The following is a 24,194-nucleotide window of genomic DNA, read 5'->3' on the forward strand; positions in this document are numbered from 1 at the left end:
TACTTTAGCATTCCAATCCCCTATGATGAAAAGGACATCTTTTTTTGGTGTTAGTTCTAGAAGGTGTTGTAGGTCTTCATAGGACCGATCAGCCTCAGCTTCTTCAGCCTCAGTGGTTGGGGCACAGACTTGAATAACTGTGATGTTGAATGGTTTGCCTTGGATTCGTACTGAGACCATTCTTTCGTTTTTGAGATTGTACCCCAGTACTGCTTTTCCCACCCTTTTGTTGACTATGAGTGCTACTCCATTTCTTCTAAGGGATTCTTGCCCACAGTAGTAGATCTAATGGTCACCTGAATTAAATTCGCCCATGCTTGTCCATTTTAGTTTGCTGATTCCCAAGATGTCGATGTTCAGTCTTGTCATCTCATGTTTGACCACCTTCAGCTTACCTTGATTCATTGCTCTTACATTCCAGGTTCCTAAACAATATTGTTCTTTACAGCATCGGACTTTCTTTTCACCACCAGACATATCCACAGCTGAGTGTCCTTTTGGCTTTGGCCCAGCTGCTTCACCTTTTCTGGCGCTACTTGGAAATTCCCTCTGCTCTTCCCCAGTAGTATATTTGACACCTTCCGACCTGAGGGGCTCATCTTCTGGCGTCATATCTTTTAGCCTTGTGATACGTTCCATGGGGTTTTCTTGGCAGGAATACTGGAGTGGGTTGCCATTTCCTTCTCCAGTGGACCACATTTTGTCAGAACTCTCCACCATGACCTGTCCATCTTGGGTGGCCCTGCATGGCATAGCTTATGGCTTCACTGAGTTATGCAAGCCCCTTCGCCACAACAAGGCAGTGATGTTCGACTTATTACCATCATTTGTTTATTTTCCTTATTCCCGTTGCCATCCCTGGTGCCTTTTTTTTTTTTATCATTTATCTATTAGATTATAAGCCATTGTTTTGGATTATTATAAGCAGTCCCCATCAGGTGCTATATTATATGAATCCATTTCTACAGAGCCAACCCAGCTTAAAAATCGGAAACTCACCGCTTGCTTTTCATACTACAAACCCCCAACAATATGTAAGAGTCTCTCAGAAGAGTCAAGTGCAAGTTTAATTGGCATCTCTTTAATTTTTCAACGATTATGAAACATCCCCCCCTAGGGAGGAAGAGACTGTTCAAACCGAGCAAACCGTGACATCCTGTGTAACAGCAAAGGCTAAATCTTAGACTTAATAGCAATTCCTACCTTCTTTCCCACACAAAGAAGCTGTCTACCAGGATGCGATAAAGATTGCACTCCAGGGCCAGCCCAAAGGCTGAGGCACAGCAGTAATGGCGCTCACCCCACAGTCAAGATGCCTAGGACCCAAAGCTAGCCAAGTTATTCTGGGATGTGTGGCAGAAAATCCCACAAACACCTCTCCCACCCCTGGCAATAAAAATACAGTAAAAATAAAGTAATAACTACTAACACCGGCAAAAGATAACTGTAGGAGCTGGTACTGAACATGCAGTCTTTCCCCACCTTGCCTAAATGTATTCATGTGGCTAAAAATACTTGGTACTTTAAAGGCGTTCTGAAAAAAACCTCTGCAAGTTAATTTCTAATCTGTGCTACAGTTTCTGGTAACTTTGGGTCAGTCGCTATCTTTCAGCCTATACTACCTCACCGGGCTGTTGTGAGATAAGATGGGGGTGGGGGGAGAACAATGTACATTGGCCTAAATGCTTTGGAAGAAAGGAGGGTATAAATAAAATAAATATGCAAAGACATGAATACAGCATGTGTTTTTAGGCTGCAAAATTACTCATTTTGCTTGGGACGAACAAGACTTACCCAGAGAAGCCCAAGAGGGGCCCTGCCAGATATTGTTGAGTTGCCAATATAGCGCACCCATGGTTCGTCCCTCCCCGTTGACTATCTCACTTTGGCTGCGACGATAGAACTCCGTTTCGGTCTTTATGCACTGAGCCTGCATAATCTAATTCAGTAACAGCAAGCAAACAAAAATGGTATCAGCATTCCGTTTTCGTGTAATTATATAATTACAATGTCTCCTGAAGACACTGTTATTTCAAGAGGCCTTCCTTGCATGACCAGCCGCAGTTTATTCGACCTTACTGGAATTTGTCTTTTTTAAAAAAAAAAACGTTTTAACTGTTTTAACCTGGTGTTCTATTATTTTACCTTGTTGTTCACTGTTCCAAAATCTTCTGATGTGAAACGGTACATAAATATTGTAAATAAATATTGTAAATAAATAAATAAATAAATAAATCTGTTTGAATTGTGCAGGAAGGCTTGAGCCACGCTCCCTTGAGCATGTGATTAGAAGGGGGCGGGATGCCCACCAAAATTCTAGCCTAGCTATAGAAGCTTCCCAAAACAGGCCCTGTGCGGGTACAGAGTCCAAATGTGGGATTGCACAGAGCCCCCCCAAAAGGAAGAGTCATGCCACACTTTATATGCAACAGTGTAGATGCAGAGCATCTCTACACCAGCCTAAAATCCCGCATTTCAAACGGGGCTTTCTGCTTCCGTTTTAAATGCAGGATCACAATGGACTCCCTTTATACGTGCTTCCTTCCTCCCCTTTCCCCCTCCTTTTCCCCCTTATCAGTCTTCCATATGTTTCATTATACAGCCGCTAGACGGTGCTGTGGTCTAGCTCCTCTTCTTGCAGCTTTCCTTTTTCACAAGGGAACTGAAGCAGAACTCAAGCGTGGTAATTTGATAGCTCAATATCTCTGAACTTTAAAAAAATGGAATAAAGGACATTTAGTGCGGGAGATGCCTTGGAGATTGACGTCATCTGAAGGCCCTGCAAATGTCCATAAGTAACCAATCTCAATAGCAGGATAAAAGCTCCGTGTGAAGCCCGCAGTTTCCTGCACAGCAGTTGTGTCATTGTAGGAAAAATGCCCGATATAAAGAAGTCCACACAGATAACTTTGCATTCTCTTGTTCGACTGAAGAATTAACCACTGTGTAATCTGAACACCAAACCCAATTTTAATAAAAAGTGTCCTGAAGATAAGGGTTGGTATGAGATTCTCTCCTGCAGATGCTGTATATCAGAGCTGGGCAACCTGGTTTGGCCTGTATATACAACCAGGATCATGTTGTTGTTGCTGCACTGTCATCCTCTTGTTCTTCTTTTTTAAGATCATCTCTAAAATGTCGATACTTACCTGAGTGAGGTAGATTGTCTGTTTGAAGTTCTTGAGGGGGTTTGTTTTCTGAGGCAGCTTAAAATGGAGTGCTGCCTGTTGAAGCATTTGGTTGTTGCCCTCAGTGTGGTGCTGCCGATGCTGGGAGAAGTTGCTTGCGTAAGACCAATCCTCCTCAGATGATACCTGTTGTTGAAACACAAAAGAAATGTACACATATACAGCATGGGCGGGCAACCTTAGGGGGCCTGGGGGCCATTTTTGTCCATCCCCTGGAAGGGCCCTGTGGATCATGAGCCATGTAAAGGTAAAGGTGTCTCCAACCAGTCGTGTCCGACTCTAGGGTGTGGTGCTCATCTCCATTTCTAAGCCGAAGAGCCAGCGCTGTCCGAAGACGCTTCCGTGGTCATGTGGCCGGTATGACTGAACACCGAGGTGCACGGAACGCTGTCACCTTTCCCGCCGAAGCGGTGCCTATTTATCTACTTGCAATTTCTTGCTTTCGAACTGCTAGGTCGGCATGAGCTGGGACTGAAGACGGGAGCTCACTCCGTCAGGCGGCACTCGGGTCTCGAACTGCTGACCTGCCGACCTTCAGCATCTTAACCACTAAGCCACTGCGCCCCCTTCATGAGCCATGAGGTGGCCTATTTCTTTTTTTTTACAGGAAAAATGGCTGCGTTAACACTACAGAGCACTAAACAGGCCAAATTTAGCTTGCTTGGAAGCTAAATTTGACCCATATAGCACTCCATAGCTCTAACACAGCCATTTCTTTTATTTGTTGCAGTGACAGCTGAATGTGGCCTGCAGACAGCCCACCCCTGACATGCAGAAACAGCCAGGAATGGATCAGATGGAAATATGAAGAACATAGCAAATAGCAGAGTTTACACCCATAATCGTTTGTATCAAACTTGCTCTTGGCGTGCCAGTAAAATTCCTTCCACCCTGCCCCCATTTCTTTTTCTTTACTTTTTCCTCATCCCTTAATTCCACCTGGGGGTACAGTCTGTAAAATGTTTGGAAAGGAGGGGAGGGTAAGACTCAAACACAATTTGGGGGGGTATTATTATTTTTGATCTGGAATGTTGATGGTTGAACAGAACGAAATATGTGTTGATATAAAGTTACAAAGGAAAGTGCAGCATATACAACATTGTTTTATTTTTTAATTTATTTTGCTTTCTAAGATTCTATGTGCGATTAACATCAATCAAATAATTAAAAAAAACACATAAGATTCATGATTTTGGTGCCCTAACAGCTTTGTGATTGGCACGTGGGGTGGGGGAATCTCTTTCAAACCCATATGACCAATTTCAGATTCCAAAAATACTTTGGAACAAACCACCTTCCCCAATATGGTGCACTTCAGATGTATTGGACTGAAATTCCCATCATCCCCAGTCAACATAGGAACAATGTAACACGTAGTCCAACACATCTGGAGGGCACCAGATTGAGGAAGGTTGCTTTCAAATTTCTGAGATACTAGCCCCTTGAGAAGAGGACATAGGTGGCATAAGAATTAAAGCATCAGACTACGGCTGGGGAAACCCTGGTTCAAACTGTTACTCAGACACAATGCTCTTGGGTGGAGCTTTGGTTCAGGTCACACTAGGACCAGAGAGGCCTGGGTTCAAATCCCCACCCAGCCATGAAACTCACTGTCTCTTAGCCTAACCTACCTCACAGGGTTCTTGTGAAGATAAAAGAGTGGGGGAGAGAACCATGTACACCACCTTCAGCTCCTTGAAGGAAAGGTTGCAAGATGTTGCTGTAAGTGCACTCCCAAAGCCTGCAGAAAAGCATTTTGGCCAGGTCTCTGCCTCTCAACCCTAGGTAAAAGAATAAGTTCCTGGGCCTCACATACAGAACCAACAGGTGACAAGAGACACAGTCCCAAGAAAGGTGGGCATGCTAACTTTATCGCTTTACTGTAAGTTCACATCTCATTTATCGAAACACACCTATTGTTCTCTGCATTGTGGCCCAAGCCGGGAATGATAATTCCTGTCTTCTGATCAAATGTGTTCTCTCGTCAAATAATTGCATTTCCATTGTTTAGTACACTTCAGTTACACATTTCCTTCTAGGAAAGGAAATTATCCAAATTGACTCAAGCTTTGAATGGCATAATACACACTTAGAACTTGGTTTTCTGGTAGGCTTATAAGACACTGAACGCAACTACACACCCACATACATTATTTAAGTAGGCACAATCCAGCCAGCAAGCACATCGATTTAAACAGGAGACATGTGCAGACTTGTCAGTAGCCATGTGCTTAGTAAGAAATGCCTCCAGGCAGCCAGACAGGGAAGCTTTACAGAACATAGTTCTGTTTTTGTCTTTTCAGCCACAAATGACTAACATAAGTACGCGTGGGCAAGCAGGTGACTATACATTTTTCCAGGCTAGTAACTTCTGTGGACTTGTTTGCAAAGCTCAGCATCCCTGTCACTCTCCCACTGGAATCAACCCTTGAGGCCAAGGTAGCTGTGAGGTTATATTGCAGAGGCGAAAAGGCTTTTTCCTGTCTTGGTCCCAAACTCTGGAACACACTCCATTTGGAGTTGCGACTGGTCACCACTCACTGTGCATTCAGGAGGGGAGTCAGGAGGACACATATTTTTAACTTGGCTTTTAAAATCATCATTATGGTAGTTTAAGCATTTCAACGCTGTTTTTAATGTTTTTATTTGATTATGGTTCTTATTTTCTTAAACTTCTGTTAACTGATTGGTTGGCTTCAGAAAGGTGATATAGAAATACAATCAATCAATCAATCAATCAGAGATGACTTTAAATGCATCTTTGCATTTAGTATGCAGGGTTTTAAATATGCAAATTGCATTACTGGTGGTGGTGGGTGATAATTAATGGGATTCAAGCAGGCATTTAACCCTTTCCTCCCCTGCTGTGTTCCTGAGGAAAATCCCTCCTCTGAAACTAGTATTTACACTGGCTGGGTTCACACAACACATTAACCCACACTCCGTGGCTTGTTAAAGCATGGCTTGTTGTTGAACCATGCATTATCGTGTTGTCCAAACACAGCACATTTTCCGCAGGGTGGTTATCATGTTGTCTGAATGCAGTGCATTTTCTGCAGGAAGTATGGCTTGTTAACCATTCTGAACAACCCAACAACAAACCATAGGTTCAAGGTGACTTGTTCTAGAAAAATAAGCCACACTGCATGGTTAACAAACCACTCTGCAGAAAACATGCTGCATTCAGATGCACAGCCCACAGTTCAACAACCACCCCACTGAAACACTGAGTGTAGGTTGGCATGTTATATGAACCCAGCCGCTGAGAGGAAATCTCCCACTGGCACCCAAAGGCCTAGCAATGGCCCTTCGGTATGACAGCTACATGGAACCACTGCACTCAAAAGCAGTTTCCAGTGAATACCAGATGTTGGAATGTCCGTCACGCCCTGTTTCTGGGTTTCCCGTCTGGTTAGACATGGTGGGATACAGGATGCTCAACTAGATGGACCTTTGAGCTAGTCCAGCCCTCCCTGTCCTGGCACCCTCCAGATGTGTTGGACTACAAATCCTACCAGCCTCATCTAATGACCATGCTGGCAGGGAGCTATGGGAGTTGTAATCCAACAAATCTGGAGACACCAGTTTGGGGAAGGCTCGGCTGATCCAACAGAGCCCTTCTAATGTTCATAGAATTTGCAAGATGGCAAAAGGAGCAAAGTCAACATTTCCTTACTTGTGCCAGGGTACTGAAGGAAGGCCAGGACTGAAAGCCATACTCGGAGGCAAAGCGCGCTCTGGGGTATGTAGTCCAATCCCAGCAGTCACTTAGGTAGCTGTAGTAATGAATATCTCCATAATGGGTGTCATAAGGATTATGGGCTATCCAACCTTCCTTTGCCGACTCCAAACCATTGGTAGGACTTGAGGTAATAAAAGGACGACTCTTATCCTCCTGGGTAACACAAGACAATGCCATCAGCAGGGCCAAGAAAGATAATAAAAGGTTTCCATAAAAACTAGCAAGGCAAACTATAATTTGGAAGCAAAAGCTAGATCCTGAATGGGTGAGTCACTGTCTCTTTTCTCACTATGCTGGATAGTTTCTGCTTTGCTAACACACAAATAAATATCTGTTTCCTGCAATCTGATGTTCAAGCTACAAGAAACATATCATTGCATCTCAACACTTGAAGGAAAGCAATCTGCTCAGAACAATACTACTTTCAGATTGTGAGACAAGTACTAAGGAAAAGATTATGTGTGGTCCATTTATTTTCATATCAGGGGAAAGATACACGTTCTTGGGAAAATCTTGTCTAGTCTTGATCAACCTATCAGAAAGCAAAACTGATACTGGGGAAGGACTAACAAGGACTTTCTTTCCAGATAATGGGTTGGATCTAGATTTAGACATGTTTTGAGTAGACCCACTGAAATCAATGGGACTTAAGCTAGACATGATTAACTTGTCCCATTAATTTCAGTGATTCTACACTAAGCATGGATCCAACCCAATAAATACACAGTTGTTTCCCATCTGTTAGGCATGGCCCAGATATCTTCCCCCACCCCCCAGGTTGGGAATTGCCCCCAAAAAAGAAGAGGAGGGGGAGAGTAGTAAAGCAGCTGGGAGGCCACAAATTCTGCTTGGAGTTGTGCAGGTCTGATTTAGAGGGAAAATATAAAATGCATATTTGAGTTCAATTAAAGACAGGGGTTTCTCAGTAGTATGAGTTAAGAATAGGTTCCTCTTTTCCAATTAGCAGCTTATCTATTATGTTTATTAGAGAGGTGGGGGGAAATTCCTAATGGTGTAGACACTCCAGTACCATTTAGGAGAAGGAATTCAGCCAGATTTTAAAAAACACCATCACCAATGGATCACATTTTCAGAGACAGGTAGTTAGCAAATTTTTTAGAACATGACTTTATCTCCTGCAAGTTTTTCCATGAAGTGTCTAAATAAACTCTATTATTAATAATATTAAATAAGAGGTACTTAAGTTTCAAGTAGCTATGCTTCCTTCAGGAACAATGCTGTAAAGTGTGAAGAGAAGACAAGCATCCCCAAGTAGTCAGGGAGTCCTGACAAGGACACATGGTGGACAAGCACAGCACTAGAGAGTTACAATCCAATTGCAGCTTCCTAGAACATTTCCACCACTTTTCATAACTGGACAAATGTGTTGTCTCCCCTTGACACTGGGGTGGGGAACTCATGGCTGACCAGATGTTGTTGGACTACAACTCCTGTCATCCCTTTGGCCATTCTGGCTGGGGCTGATGGACGTTACAGTTCAACAACATCTGGAGGGCCACAAGTTGCTCACCCCTGGGTTAAAAGCACTTAGCACAGCAAACACTGGTGTACATGCAGTCAATTGCAGTTTCATCAATCGCATCTTCCCCAAACAAAGACCGTTTTAATTCTATGTAAAACGCAACCCCCAAATAGAGAGTACTTTAATAAATATGTTACAAAGGGGTCACAAATGTAGGGAGAAAGCAGAAGATAAAATGGTCGTCGAGGCCGATTTGAGCATGTCAATGGATGTTCAATGAGAACAGATGTTTCCAGATTTTGCTTGGTGCGTCTTTAATGTTAAAAGATTTGACAGCAACATATGCAACATATGCAAACTATCCACTCATTTCCAAACTAAAGAGGAAAATCAGCAATTCAGCAGAGATTAAAGTCTACAACAAGCTCAGCCTTTCTTTGTCTTTGGGAAAACAGTACTTACAGCAAGAACAATTTCTTGGATATTCTTGACATAAAGTGTCACGTAATCTTTGTAATAAATGTTCATCTTCGCATGTGGAATGAAGAACCAGTTGGAAGCAATTGCTGCTTCGTTTTCATTATTCCCACTCCACAATACGATAGACGGGTGAGATTTTAGTCGTTTTACCTGAAAAGAAGAGCAGAGCTTCCAATTCCAAACAAACAAAAGTACTTGCCCATACAAAAACAAAGGCTTCCAAATTCCATCAGCCCCAGCCAGTCTGGCAATGGTCAGGGATGATGGGAGTTGTAGTCCAAAACATCTGGAGGGTGCCAGGTTGAGGGAGGCTGCTCCAAAGTTTTCATCAGGAAAGTGAAAAATTTCAGTTGAAAACACAGTAGCTCCGTACCAGAAATATTGTACAAGCCTCTAATAAGTATTATTTTCTTTGCCTAAAACAAACAGAGTTCTCCAGGGAGGGGTGCAAGGGGTCAGGCAGAATCCATCATTCCCTTTGTACATTGACAAAGCCATGTTTTGTCTTGCTCCTCTATAGATCTCTGTAGAGCCTCAGGGGCATTTCACACATGATACAGCTATAAAACCAAAAAACACAAACTTCAGAGAGAGTCTCAGCCAACTCTGGCTCCTAAGAAGTATACTTAAATGAGATACATTTTCAAACTCGATCAACGTTTTCCTCTCCTTTACACTCCTTTTAGGTGTATGCGTCAAACTCTGTAGGTTTATGCCTTAAAAATGTGAAGTGAGAAGGGGCCCTAGGACTGGTAAAAATTGCATTTCCTGGTTCCAGACTTTGGGGAGAAAACAGAAGGGGGAGCTCTCACTGCAGCAGCCTAAAACTATTTACTCAACACTGTTTACTCAAGAGAGAGAGGCAAAGGAGCAGTTCGAACATGCTTCTGATAAGCCTAACTTGAAAGAAATTCAAGAAATTCAAGTTAGGCTTATCAGACACAGGTATGACCCCTCCCCACTTCCCCACTTCCCCACTTGTTCTGAAGGAATTATTCAAGCATAAGCATATATTACAGCCCGATTCCATAAGCTGCCATGCTGAGTCTGCAGCTCACAGGATCAGGCCTAAAGATTTGCGACCCTAGGCTATCAGAAGAGCAAGCGTCAATGTTCTTGTCCCAGGGCTTGCCTTTGCTGGATGGGGTTTACACCACTGTTGCTCGTGGACAGCAGAGGAAAGATGGGGGGGGGGCATCCCCTCTCTGCAATGCATTTAACATAACAGGCACCCTAGCAACTATTTAGTAGTACGAAGAGTTCCACTGGGCTATAGACTCATTGCGTGGCTGGCTCTGCAAGTCAGAAGGGAAGATGGAGCGAACCAAAAGGGAAAGAAACAAGCAGGAGTGGCACTGGCCAAATCCCAGGGATGGTAATGAAAACGCCAAGAATGCCCGCTCAAAATTTATATTGGCTTCACACAAAGTAATGCCAACAAAAGAAGACAAATTCTTGCCCCAAGGAACTTACAAAGCAAAACTGGAACAGGAGAAAATAGAGGATGGGGAAGGAAGGCAGAGTCAGGAATAAAAGGGGAAGAATATGCCAAATGCATTCACAGATACAGGAGCTTTATCTCGGCTGAATATGAGAATTAAGGAGCTAAGCCATTAAGAAGGACGTGGGGGGTTGAAAGGAAAAGGGGAGATCGCACTACTTAGGTCAGAAGTGTGGAATTCCCACTCCCCAAAACCAAAGACAGCATTCCCCCTAGGGAAATATGTCAGGGGTCAAATGCTAGCTGTAGGGTGGGCCACAGCCAACTACCCCCTCTCTTTCTCTTCCTCACACATACACATACACCATTCCAGTCTCTCTCTCTTCCCCCTTTTCTCTGTCCTCCCCATTTTTTTCTTTCTTCCCCCCACCTTCTCTCCCAAGCTGCCCCTCTCCTTGCCCCCACCATGCAGCCTAAGTGCCATGCATAGTTTTATTTTCAGGAGTGGGGAGGTTAACCCTCTCCAGTGGCAACCTCTGAAAAAAACACACACACCCTCCTCAATGGGAATGAGGCTTTAAAAAAAGTTTCCATCGGCATCCATGGAAGGTTTTTTTAAAGCCCTTAAATAATAGCCCTGCTGTGCAGGGGAAGAGGAGGGGATGTTGCCCGGTGGATGGGGAAACCCTGCAGGCCACATCCATCCCACAGGTTGGAGGTGCCCTGCCCTGACATAGGTGTTCTGGAAAGGAGTTCCAGAGTTTTTATACATGAAGCTTATTGTGCAGTTGTGATTCCTCACTCACAGTAGTTTGAAGGTTCTTTACATGACTGTCATCCTCCAGGGCCTCTCCCGCTCTTTGCAACCATTTTCCCAGCTTTTTTTTTAGATTGAGGAAAGTGTGGTATTATTTAGAAATGGTGCAATGAGGCTTTTGTGTATTTGTGCAATTCCACTATACCACAATGCCATCTAGTGGTTGTGTAATGAAAGATACAGAAAGGCAGAGAAAGAAGAACCCTGGAAAAAAAAATACATGTAAAGGAGCTGATGTTAATCCTGCAAAGAATTCAGAAGCAGAAGCCTCAGTAAAGGTGCCAGTTAAAAGCCTCATGTAGAAAACCTCCAGGTATGCTACCATACCCTTGTGGTAACCTGGTTCCATGCAGCTGACCCCTCTCACCTCACCATAGCTTATCACATCAATTCACCAAACTGGATGAAGAATTTCCATACTGGCTATCGACACCTCCCAGAACCTCCTAGGAAAGAATATGTATGTGACATGCCATGCTAAAGCAGGGCGGGAGGAGTCAGCAAGCAGAAGCAGTCTGCCTGGGCTGACGAGCCCTAAACCACTGTCACTGGCAGTCTGTGTTTCCTTGGGGTATTTTTCCCTTCATGTTTTATTGGGAAAAGCAAAGCTCCACCTCTCAGTACATATACATACAACACAGAGAGAAGAACGACTGTGCAATTAGTCAAGGCAAGTTTATGTACATTTAAGACCTTGACCCTACTGGGCTGAATACCATACCTGATGAGTAATTTCTGCTCTTACTGAGTCTAAATAGCTCTGGCCTGTTGGATAAAGGGCACAAGCAAACATGAAGTCCTGCCAAATCTAGAGAATTAAGAGGAAAAAAACGAAAGAGGTCAACAAAGAGCCAGTTCCTGCATGTAAACAGAGTGTGTATTTTCCAGCTTGCATCACTTAAGAGTTGTCTTTTTAAAACAACAAAACAGATGACATAGATTCTCTGCCCCCCAAACACACTCATTAATCCTAAGCATGCTTACCAGAGATCAAGCTGCATTGAACACGGGGCTTTCTTACATATAAGCGGAGATGTAAAATATACCCCGTGTATAATTCATAGAAATTAGATCTCACTTACACAAGCAGGGACACCCAAATATTAAAATGGTTGCTATCCCAGAATAACAATATCAACCCAGACTTCTTTAAAAGGGCAGCAAACTCCCCACTCCTCAAACACATGGAGGAAAAGGTGTCTGGGTGAGAGGAGTACGACTACTTGAGTTACAGGGAGGGCATCCTTCTTACACTTTGTTGCAACCTTCACATAGAAGTCTGTGGGGCAGGGGTGAGGGAAGTGTGGCCTTCTAAATTTTGTTGGACTACAACTCCCATCAACCACAACCATTGGCCACGTTGGCTGGGGCTAATGGGAGTTATAGTCCAACAACATCTGGAGCGCCACAGTTTCCCTACCCCTCCTATGGGAGATGATGGTCAGTTTCTGATTAAAATGGGGGGAGGGAGTTGGGCAGCTTATGGATTTAATTAAGCACCCCCTACCTTTTCCCTCATAGCAATGAGAAGAACCAGGACATTAGCCAGAAATATTGTGTCAAAGTGGAGAATCACACACAGAACAGTCAGACACTAAGTGTAGGTAGGCTAATGGGTTTAAGTCATTTAATTATATTAAATATCAACATTTTATACCATTTTAAAAAATGAGTGCCTAGAGCTTATCAATCATCCCAGTGCCTTTGCACTCATTGCCCAGAATACCGGGGAGACAGAAGTTTTCCTTCTCAACATGCAAATGGGTAAAATAGCACCGCCACATTTTTGTTATACCTGCACAAGAAAGAGGTGTTAGAGCACCATTCCCCAACTTGATGCTCTCCAAATGTTTTGGACTACAACTCCCAGCATTGCTGAACATTGGCCATGCTGGCTGAAGATGATGGGAGTTGAAGTCTAAAACATCTGGAACGTACCAGGTCAAGGAACGATGCCTTCCAAAGGAAACTGAAAATTAGGGGAATGAGCCTGGAATAATCCCGCCCTTCCTGTGGCTACAGCCCTCCATAAAATAGCAGCTATATTGCCCTTTCCATGTGCTTCAAGGGTACAAATTGTAGGAGTGTTCTAGGTAGGGTGGGATTGCGGAGAAAGAAATGGCTTGGGACAACAAAGTTTCCGAAAAACCTAGCATTAGGGTTGCACATACATCAACTCCACAGGGCATTTTGTATTAGGATTACAACACACACACACACACACACACACACACCCCTACCTCACCCTCACAGGATTCCTGTGCCTTTGACATCTAGATGACAGGCAGAAATTCAACCCAGTCCTGGCATGGAGATGCAGTGATTAGAGAACAGCTTCTCCTGTTGAACTTCTGTTTGTCTTGCAGTTGCTAAAGGCAGAGGAGTCCTGCCCCTCCCCAAAACATATTTTAAAAGGTATAAGGACCATTTTCTGGCTCAAGCTACATTCGATTTCGGCGGCGGGGTGGGGGAGGGTTGCTGTATGGAAGGGTGGAGAATGACAGCAAGCAGAATCACTGGAGTTGGAGATTATCCAAAAAAAGGAGGGGGAAAACTTCTAGCTTCACCTGGCTACATGTTAAATCCAAACTCAGGAACATGTGCTTAAAAGCTATAACTCAAGGTTATGCGGGTATTATTTCTCTGAAGTTTGAAGCAGATGTCCCCCTCCTAGCCATGCTTACACAGGTACACAACCTGCTTTTAAAAAATGTTCCTCTGGGCCTGAAACTTTCTGCACCTGGGCTCAAGCCAAAATATTTTTGCTTTTCTTTTTTTAAGACTTACTTGCCTTCTCAAATAAGAATGATTTGAAAAGATAAGACAGTCAAATTGCCCTCTGGTGTCTAGACTACTTTTTAAACTCCTCAACCTGGGGCCTTCCAGATGTGTTGGACTACAACTCCCAGTACCCCCCAGCCAGCATGGCTCACTGGGGGGTACTGCGAATTGTAGTCCAACACATCTTGGGAGGCAGGTTGAGGAAGGCTGTTTTAAAGTTTCTGGACTTCTAACAGCTAAAGGCCACCTCTCAAAGGATAGGAAAAAAAACAGCCACAAGTTACCATGACATCTGTTCTAATAAGATGTCGTAAAATTGTTTGGACACTAGTATGACACACAAAAACAGGAAGCACCAATTGCTTCAAACTTCTTGTTCCTCTGCTTCCACATTTTGTGCAAAACATTTGCCAGGGTGCATGTGTGTGGTTTGCAGTTCCCAGAACAGGGAGATACACAAATTGCCATGCGAGACTGAGGTGCGCCTTCTTTGTCTCATGAGTTATAGATTCAATAAAATGAAAAGGACTTCTGCTTCTTATTTCCTTAGCACCTTTGTAATGTCCAAAGAGGCTCTAAGTTACCAGGGTGAACCAAGGTCTCACTGGATGTGCACAGGGGGAAAATATCATGCCAAGGTTTACTTAAGGGAAGAAAGTGTGATTGAAAATCATACCTAACTCTCTATTTATTATATATTGATAAATATATTACCCCCAACTTCCAAATAATAAAATTGAGCTAAGATTCACAGTCTGGGAACCTAACAACACAAGAAGTCTACTCAGGGGGATTGGATACAAGGATAACACAGCAAGTTTAAACCAGTATCTTTCACCTGCATACCATCCCGCAAGTTAGCTCTCAGGGTGCTTCCGGCTGAAGCTTTTAATGTGCAATTGCCCTGCCTCATTCACAGAATTTTGCAGGGGTCCAGATGTCATCACTTTCCATTTGTGCCCCTCCCATGTTTTCCCACTGCTTCTTCTGACTTTTTTTATTGCCACAAAGAATAGCTAAGGAGGGAAAGATGGAATAGGTGCACAATGCCTTTGGATTGGTAGCAATAGGAGCCATCTGACTGGATCTGCCCGCAGACTGCTCAGAAATGTCTACACTTCTATGCCCTCTCTCTCACTCTGTGCATGTGTGTGTGTGACTGTGCATGTGTGTGAGAGGGAGAGAAGTACATCAAGCCTCAATGCTGGGGTGTTTTAGGTGTTTATTGAAAACATATCCATTTGCTTTGGCTCTCAGCCATGACCTAACTTTGTACCAGAGTCATGATACTGTTATGTGTGTATGTGGACATTTTTGTTAGTTTGCTCTGTGTGTGTGTGTGTGTGTTTGTAAATTGCTTTGGGATTTGTTTCAAAAGAGAAATGGAAAATAAATACTTTTAATAAATAAATTATATATATGAATGAAATTTAGACATTTCTGAGCAGTCTGAGGATGAACGTACACACACTCACCGAAAACAAAGTAAAAATAAACTGAACACATTGGCTGGAGTGGGGATGCTGCCAGTCTAGGCTTGCATCCAGACAGCAGCTTCCCCAAGAGAGATTCTAGCACTGAACTGGAAGTGAGAGCAAAAATTGTCAATGGGAAAACCATGAAGTGCGGAAAGATACCTTCAGAAAATGATACCAACTAGCATGGGAAATTAGAGCTACAGTGGTGGCTAGAGCAGGGGTGGGAAACATGCAGCCCACTGGCTTTATGCAGCCCCAACCTTTGCCACCGCATTTGCTGCTGAAATCTGGCTGAGCAGCAGGCAAAAAGAGCCATTTCTCTTTAAGTCAAGGCGCGCAAAGGGAGTGTGTGCCTTGTTTAAAAGCAAAACGGCACTCCAAAAGCACCTTGGTTTAAAGAGAAATGGCAGCCTTTTTTTGCAGCCGCCATACCACCAAATTTGAGTAGCAATTTTGGCGGCGGTCAGAAGGGGTTCAGTCCCTGGTGTGCTCTGGGGGAGTGGGGGAGGAATTGGCCCCTGGACACCCAGCAGCTGCCCACTTCTGAATATGAAAGAGTGACGCTCAGTGTGGCTTTTGCCTGTGGTCTACCAAGGTGCAGAATCAGTGCAGAGCTAAAGAGGCAGGCAGGTGCGTAGGCCTGATTCTGCCATAGCACGGCCCATGAACCCTTAGGCTTATGGCTAAGCCCCCACTCCCATATATGCCTCTTGATGGCTATACAGAACCTCTATGTTTGGAGGCAGCATACCACGGACTAGCTCTTGCTAACAAGCAAGAGTAGTAGATAGCTATGGGCTCCAAAACCTCCTTGTGGGCTTTCCCAAGGCATCTGACTGGCAACTCTGGCAAGCAAGATGCTGGACTGGATGGACCTTTGGTCTGATCCAGCAGGTCCCTTCTTAAGTTCTTTGGTACAAGCTATGGTTTAATACATTGATCTTTTTTAAAGAAAAGAATACGTGCTGTCAAGTTTACAGAGAAAGATTGCTACAGGGTATTGCTAATGAGAAAGAAATCTTATTCACAGTTCTATGTTATATGCGAGTTTTAAGGTGCAGTCCTGTGCAAGATTGGACAGGGAAACGTCCTACAACTCCCAGCATTCTCTAGCCAGCATGGCTGGCTGGGGAATGCTGAGACTTGTGGGACATTTTTCTGTCTAAACATGCACAGGATTTTGCCCTTAAACGCAGCTGCTGATGTGTGTTGCTTTTCTTTCTTTTTACCATGATTCCTAGTTCATCGCAGATGTCATAGAACTCGTCTTGCTCGTATATGCCTCCTCCCCAGACCCGAAGTGTATTCATGTTGGCATCAACTGTTGACTGCAAGAGGAGCCTTAACCTGTTAAAAACACAACCAGGATGCAGTTGAAGCGAGCTGCAGTTGGAGCAAGGCTGCGTTACTTCTAGAAAGGCTGAAGGGAACCTTTGCTTGAAAGTCTGCAATCCATTAAACACAACGCATGACCAACTTCCCTTCATTTCAGCAGGGCTCGTAGGGCGGTTTGCGTAAGCTGCACTGAAACGAAGGAACTGTGCAGCAGTAGCGTTTTGTGGATGTGGCCCTTTTCTAATAGCTGCGTTTCCCCACCCATATCCAAGGGAGAAGCAGCAACAGCTACCATACAGGCAGAAAGGAAGGCTCAGTGCTCACTTGCAGTGAAGCCAGTCACCTCCTCGCCCACTGATTCAGCTCCACACCATCAAAGGATCTTTTATTTATTTAGAGAACAATCCTACGGCCACTAGACAGTGTCTGGGTGACATAGGATATTTTGGATTGCTGGATCCAAGGCCTGAGACAGTGCTCCGACCTTGGATCCAGGAGTCCGAGCTCTCCGCCCCCTTGCAGATGGCGCGGAGAGAACCACACCAGCTGCTTCTACAAACTTGCAAACGCACACTCGTAGATGGTTGAAAGGGGGTGTGTCGGTGGGTGGGGAGGAGACTGGGGATGTGGGGATCCCAGCAATCCCCAGCCACCCCTGTCCTCCTTCCCTCCCCCTCCCCAAAGCCTCTGCTAGACGGGCAAAAACGATATCCTGTCATTTCCAAGGAGCACACAATGGTTGAGCTGGCTTCTAATTAGAACATCACCACATTCCTTCGCCACGGAACAGACATTACCATTTCGACAAAGCAGTTCCAAAGACTCCTGTTTTGTACACCCACCACCACCACCTTTTTCTATGATGTTATTGATTAAAGGAAGTCACAGGTTTTTTGGTACTTGATTGAAAAGGCTATTCTGCTTATTTTATTTTTGATTCAGAATTCCAACTCAGAGCTTTTGGAGTGCCACTGCTACATGCACACAGGAGTTTCTGCACAACCGGAGTTTCCTGTTCATTTCCACCACACCAAACTAAGCATGCAGCCCCAGAGGGCAAGGGTGGGAAATGTGTGGCCCTACAGACATCATTGGACTATAATTTCCACCATCCATTACCGCTGGCCATTCTGACTGGAGCTGGAGTCCAACACTGTCTGAAGAGCCACAGGTTCCCCGCTCATGTTTAAGGGGAATGACGAAGACTTGCAGACAGGAAAGCTCCGCATGTGCATCAGAGCTCCTATGTCCCCAAGGAACGGCTGGATTGGGGGAACAGGTGTTGAGGGTGTGCTGCACACTGGCAAATGGCTTGCAGGGAGAAGGATACACTAAAACTAGAGATTTCAGCCAGCCCTACCCCATTATCGTTGCACCTTACTCCAAGAGAAGTGTGGTGTAGTTGTTAGAGTACTGGACTCAGGAGATCTGGGTTCTAGTCCCCATTTATCCATGAAACTCACTGGCTGATTTTGGGCCAGTCACAGACCCTTAGCCTAACCTACCTCACAGGGTTATTGTGAGGATGAAATGGAGAGGAGGGCCATGCAAACCACCTTGGGTTCCTCGCAAGAGGAAAAAAGGCGGGATGTAAATGTAATAATAAAGAAAATAAATGAAAGCCATGTAGATTTGTCAGCCAGTTTAGACACAGAGCAGAACTGAGCGTGAAAGCTTTTACTCGACTCTAGGACTTCTGACTGCAGACTGGGCGTTGCATTTTGAAGATTTTCCCATTTAAAAAAAGCCTGTCTGGATATATATAAAAAGAACATCTTGGTGAACCCTTCTGCCTGGCACTGATGGTTTTCTATGTACAGAGGAAATCTTTATGTGTGGGAGACAATTTCAACATGCAGTCCCTACACCTGCAGCCTGAATGGCATAGTCCAACAAAAGCTTTACCCTTTGATTCTGATATCTGTATGAAATGGACCCAAGAGCTTACTGAAAATCACAGAAAGGCATATGGTACAGTCCTCTCACAGGTACACCCATATCAAAATCTGTCTGTCGAACATGTGAGGCAGATGGCTAGGCTAGAAGCCTTCTCCCTGGCACACTAACTTTCCACATGCAGGGAGCTTTTTGACATGGGGGCTCTTTCAAACACTCAATCTCCATATGAATTCTCAGGTGTTATAGTCCTGCAAAAGAAGGCTACCTGCATGGCTGAAATCTGTGATGATAATTCCTATTCGGTATCAATGGACAAAGGCAAATTCTGTGCATCCATACAGAAAACATTTATTCAAACTCACGTTTTAGAGGTGACTCTATCTTGAAAGGAATCAGCTGGAATCCAATTGGATCCCTTCATAAAAATGGGAAGTCCATTGATTCTGAAATAAAAACTCAACCCAGGTGACCCAGGAATGGGCTCCTCAACAAGTTCTACCGTTCGAAAATAAACCTGGGGAAAATTAAAATTTAGACAGGTTTACAGCAGTTGCAGACAATAAAATGACAGAAGAAAACAAACTTTAGCTTCAAGCTCAATTAGGATATCCATAATCTCTTTCATATTTTGGTCTTTTCCCCCTATATATAAAATAACAAAGAATGTGATCTTAAGAAAAAGAAGATGTGTCACTTCCCATTGCAAAAAGCACTCTTGACATGACTTACACAAATACAAAAAACATAATTAATATAAAAATAAACAATATAAACCATAATTAGCACAATAATACAAATAAAAATAAATGCCATAAAAATAATCTAAAAACAATATAATATGTCCTTAAGTAAGTCTTGGGTATGGATCAAACTAATATCAGTTGGAGAAGGAGCTGAAAACTGGAAATTTCTGGAATATTCTAGTGCCTTTGCTCCTTATGCATGGACCTCCAATAGACAACATGTACTAGTGCTGTAAGCACCCACGCAGCCTGCTTGGGATTACTAAGAGAGAAATCTAATGAAACTACTAGATTGAATGCTGACTGTAATCAAGCTACATTTACAGAGAGCTACAGAAACCTAAGGCCAAATTTAAAAGGGCCCCAAGCCTTTTCAGTAATGCTGCTCCTGATCAGAATTAAAAGCAAAGGGAAGGAAAAAAATATATGTAAAGAGTAATCAGCTTAGCTAGGAAAACAAGGAAGAGTGTGGAAACCGTTTTTCTTTTTGGAAACTTTAAAGGAGAAGCTGGACCACTTCAGGTTGGACTCGATGGCCTTGTAGGCCCCTTCCAACCCTACTATTCTATGACTAAGAGATGTTTTCATTTAAGTTTGGCAGGCCTAGTCAACCTGGCTCCCTCCAGATATTTCAGACTAAAACTCCCATCACCCCCAGCCAGCATGGCTAATAGTAAGGCATTATGGAAGATGCAGTCCAAAACCTCTGGAGGGCACCTGGCTTTCTGCCCTGGAAGCATGGGAACCTGCATTACAGCCTTCCCCCAACCTGGTACTCTCCAGATGTACTAGACTGAAGCTTCCATAACGTCTTACCATTGGGTATGCTGGCTAGGGCTGATGGGAGTTGTGCTGATGGGAGAGCTGTGGCTTTCCAGATGTTTCTGGACTCCAACTCCCATCATTCCTGATCATCAGCCATGCTGATTTAGGCTTTTGGGAGTTGGGAATCCAACAACATTTGGAGGGCCACACATTCCCCAGCTCTGTTCTAGATAAAGCAGAGCAGCTTTCCCCAACCTGGTGACCTCCAATTGTGTTGGCCGACAACTCCCAGCATGGCTGGCTGGGGCATGCTGGGAGTTGTAGGCCAACACAGCTGGAGGACACCAGGCTGGGGAAGACTGAAGTAGAGCAAAATCTCTCCTCCCCAGCATTCCAGAACATGGGTCCTATTTCTGAAAAATCTGTACTTGTGAGCCATAAAAGTAGCCCACGACAATCTTAATAACTTTCAGTTTTTTGCCACCTGCCCAGAACTAGAAAGACAAGACAGTTGTCAAGCATCTGGCAAGTAACTGTTTCCTTTCATGCTTAAGGCCTGATTTTTTGTTTTTGCCATTCAGTTTTCTCATGAGCACAAGGCCTTCTGACCATGAGACCAAGCAAACTCCTTCAAGGGATGGTAAAATGTCTTTGAATCCCAAGGCAAAACAACCTGTTCAGCTGAAAGCTGTTCATATCAAAACAAAAAGAAATTATAAAACAAGAAGTAGCGCTATCTCAATCAGCCTTCCCAAACATGATGTTTTGGAGTACAACTCCCATCAGCCCCAACCAGCAGTCAAGGATTATGGGAACTGTAGTCCAAAACATATGGGGGGCACTAATTTGTGGGAGGCTGATTTATACTGTTAAATACTTATCTGTTCAGATAGTGGGTTTCCAATCCATATTTCTATTTTATTTCAGACATATATTATTTCCCATATTATTACAGATTTACATTTTATAGTAACTACTACTCTTACTCAAAAATAATAACCACAGCAGTATTTAGAGGTCTTTTGGCACTTGGGTGGGAGATGCATAAAACTAATTATCGAAAATTGCTGTTTTTAACAGCTATTTTTAACTCCACATAACAAAGAGGGCCTGTCATTCAGGAAATCATTAACCCATGAAATCTCTTAGTTTCACTGAATACCAAATATATGTATGTATGTATGTATATGTATATGTATATATGTATAGATATAATGAATATATAATCGACCATGCTGATGGTTAGGAAAGGACAGCATTTCCTGTAACTAGAAAAAAAGGCAACAGTCAAATGCACTAGACACCACCATGTTCCTCTTTCCTGTCCAAATAAAATAATAACAGTAAATACTCTCCAATACCTGAGATGAATTATGCCCACGAATAACAGATCATAGTCATCTTCCGTAGCCTGACTCATGCCTATCCTAAGTGCCTAACATATTCTTACATTGTGTGAAGTTACTAATAAGGGTTTTTTAAGATGATTTTGATGATGATGATGATGACGATTTTAAGCTAAAGTTACTAGAGGATATGGCAAGCAAAAGGCTGGATGTGCCCGATCTTGTCTTATCTCAGAAGCTAAGCAGGATCAGCCCTGGTTAGTACTTGAATGGGAGACCACCTGGGAATCAGGCTTCCTGCATTGAGCAGGGGATTGGACACGATGGTCTTGTAGGCCCCTTCCAACCCTATGGTTCTATGTCTATCTCTTCAGGAGCTACAGATTGCTCTCTTCATTACAAACCGGCAATATATCTTACCTCAACATGGTGAGACATTCACATTTTTCATATCTTGAGTTACAATGTTTTGATTTGCCTCTCCACATCAGAGATACCAAGCACTGAGGTCCCTATGCCTAGCAGTTGGCTCAGAAGCAGTGAGAGTTTGAGAATCTGGAAAATGGAGCTGCAAACATTTTAATGAAACACCTTCGTGTTTTGAATTTCAAAGTAGTTGTAATTTGTTTCCCAGTCTGGCTGGTAGCGCAGGTGCTAGGCAGAGGTGAAAGCTGACTGCCAGGGTAAGAATTTCTGCCATCTTCTAGGCTTTAAAGACTGAATGAGCTCCCCAGGCAGCCATATACAGAGAGGACAGCAGAGAAGATACGTTCATCCAGGGGCGCTGAACTGCTTTCAACTCGGGCTGAATTCCATTTGGGAAAAGCTCTCAGGGGCTGCATTCCAGTGCTGCACAGGGCCAAAGCCAAAAGAGGCAGGGCCAAAAATGCCAGCATATTTTAGCTTACAACTCTCATTGCCAGTCACTAAGCCTTAGGACAGGCATTTCAACCTTTTGGAATGGGGGAAAAAGGCACAAAAGCCAGGAAATGGTTGAACGATAGGCAGTTGGGGGGAAATGGGGTGGGGACATCTGGGGAACCCAGAGGGCTGGATTGGGGCCCCAAGAGGGATGGATTAGGCCCTCAGATCTGCACCTCTGCATTAGTCTGTTGTATGCTATGCAGGAGAGTCGGCATACCTTTGAAAACTTCTCAATCGTGTATCCTCCCTCGAGAATGAATGTTGCCATCATGTTGTATCCAGTCTGGTTTCCATGTCCTCTTGGCCACCAAGTCTCCAGTGCCACACTCTGTTTTTCCCCACCAAGGAAAAGAAAGAAATATGATGTAAAGATAAAAAGAGAAGGCAGATCAGGCCACAGTGATCTTTGCCTTAATCACCTCCCGTTTAGATGAATGCAACATGTTCTACATGGGGGCTGCCCTTGAAGAGTTTTGGAAACTACAGCTAGTGCAAAATGCAGCAGCCAGTTTGCTTTCTGGCACATGCGTTGTTGACTATATTGTGAAGCATGATGAGAACTGCAGCCCAACAACAACTGGACAACTGTACCTTCCCTATCCCTTGCACTGAGAAATGGTGCTTCTCTGCCTTTCCAAATTTTCACCTGTTCTGATCCCTCTAAGCAGTCCACCTGGCAATAAATAAAAACTAGTATAGGCCATGGGTTTTTTTGCACCTGAAGTCAAATGAAACATTAATTGAGCAGTAGGATGGCTCTGAAATGGCACTGTTTTTCTCCAGAGCTGAACTCACTCAGGAAAAGAGTTTGTAGCAGAAGTCAGCTGTGCAAAGCACTGATTGGCTGGCAGCTATGACACCTCAAATCCACTTCCCCCACAAGCAGTTTTACAACTTTTAAAACATTATACTTTTTTAAAAATAGGTTAGTTGGTGGGTGAACTTTAAGCTGCATAAATTTACAAGCAACACTTAACAATTTTTTTAGAAGTAAACAGCCTGCCTGAAGAGCGTGGAGAGGGACAAAAGGGACAAATTCGACCTTGATAGGCTGGAAAGTGCTTAGACATATATTAAAAATCTAAGGGCATATCTGTAGTACATGTTCCCTTACGTGCAGCCTATCCAATCTGAGTTTGCACGGTTTACAGTGAACTTGTTTATCACATTACATGCACTTACGTTCTTCCATATCATTCCCTCCAATGGCAAACCTGGGTGAGCAAATGCCTATCAGACTGGAAGCAAAATGGAGCCACCTGAATTTCTGCATATTTGGGGAGGACTCCCTAAGGGTAGTATCCAATGTTAGTCCTACACAGAGTAGACCCATTGAAATGAATGGGGCTTAACTTAGACGAACATTGGATGCAACACCTAAGAACGCAGTGTATAAATTTGTAAATTTTAAAAAAATTAAGAACTCCAATTGTGACCCAGCAATGTTCTATGACTGCTAAGCTTCCAGGATCTATGGAATGTTAACAGAATAGAGATAAGAAAATTCTAAAATATCTCATCGTCAGTTTATCTGAAAAGAGAACTTCTGGGTTCACATTGAACACTTGTTTTTGCTGGTACTCTTTGGGGGCGGGGGAGGAAATCATTGCTGTTCAGTCACAGTTATACTAAAATCCTGGATTTAGCCACTATTTTCTACAGGCAGCTCTCACTTCCATCTTATTCAGGGGGAGATGTGAGTCTAAAAATGCTGGAAGACTATGTCAGTCTAGCAATTACATCTATGGTTGAAGGCAGCTGAGCCATGGATG

At 43.6% G+C, this 24,194-nt stretch overlaps 1 protein-coding gene across 7 annotated transcripts in view; it reads right to left on the reverse strand.

Annotated features, from left to right (window-relative positions):
* MANBA (mannosidase beta) overlaps positions 1–24,194 on the reverse strand; it is an 88,533-nt gene that overhangs the window by 18,367 nt on the left and 45,972 nt on the right. For 5 of the 7 annotated variants that reach the window (XM_084855732.1, XM_084855730.1, XM_084855733.1 and 2 more), the window contains 8 exons: positions 22,640–22,750; positions 19,007–19,158; positions 16,640–16,757; positions 11,873–11,959; positions 8,876–9,043; positions 6,865–7,083; positions 3,150–3,314; positions 1,795–1,939 (listed from right to left, as the gene is read on the reverse strand). In XM_084855732.1, the coding sequence (XP_084711858.1) occupies positions 1,795–1,939; positions 3,150–3,314; positions 6,865–7,083; positions 8,876–9,043; positions 11,873–11,959; positions 16,640–16,757; positions 19,007–19,158; positions 22,640–22,750 (1,165 nt within the window). The remainder of the gene's footprint in view (positions 1–1,794; positions 1,940–3,149; positions 3,315–6,864; positions 7,084–8,875; positions 9,044–11,872; positions 11,960–16,639; positions 16,758–19,006; positions 19,159–22,639; positions 22,751–24,194) is intronic. The other 2 variants (XM_084855734.1, XM_084855731.1) reach the window with 1 other exon arrangement.

Source organism: Heloderma suspectum, chromosome 5, assembly GCF_057233095.1.
Source record: "Heloderma suspectum isolate Gila_16-S chromosome 5, 16-S_ref, whole genome shotgun sequence".
NCBI lineage: Eukaryota > Metazoa > Chordata > Lepidosauria > Squamata > Helodermatidae > Heloderma > Heloderma suspectum.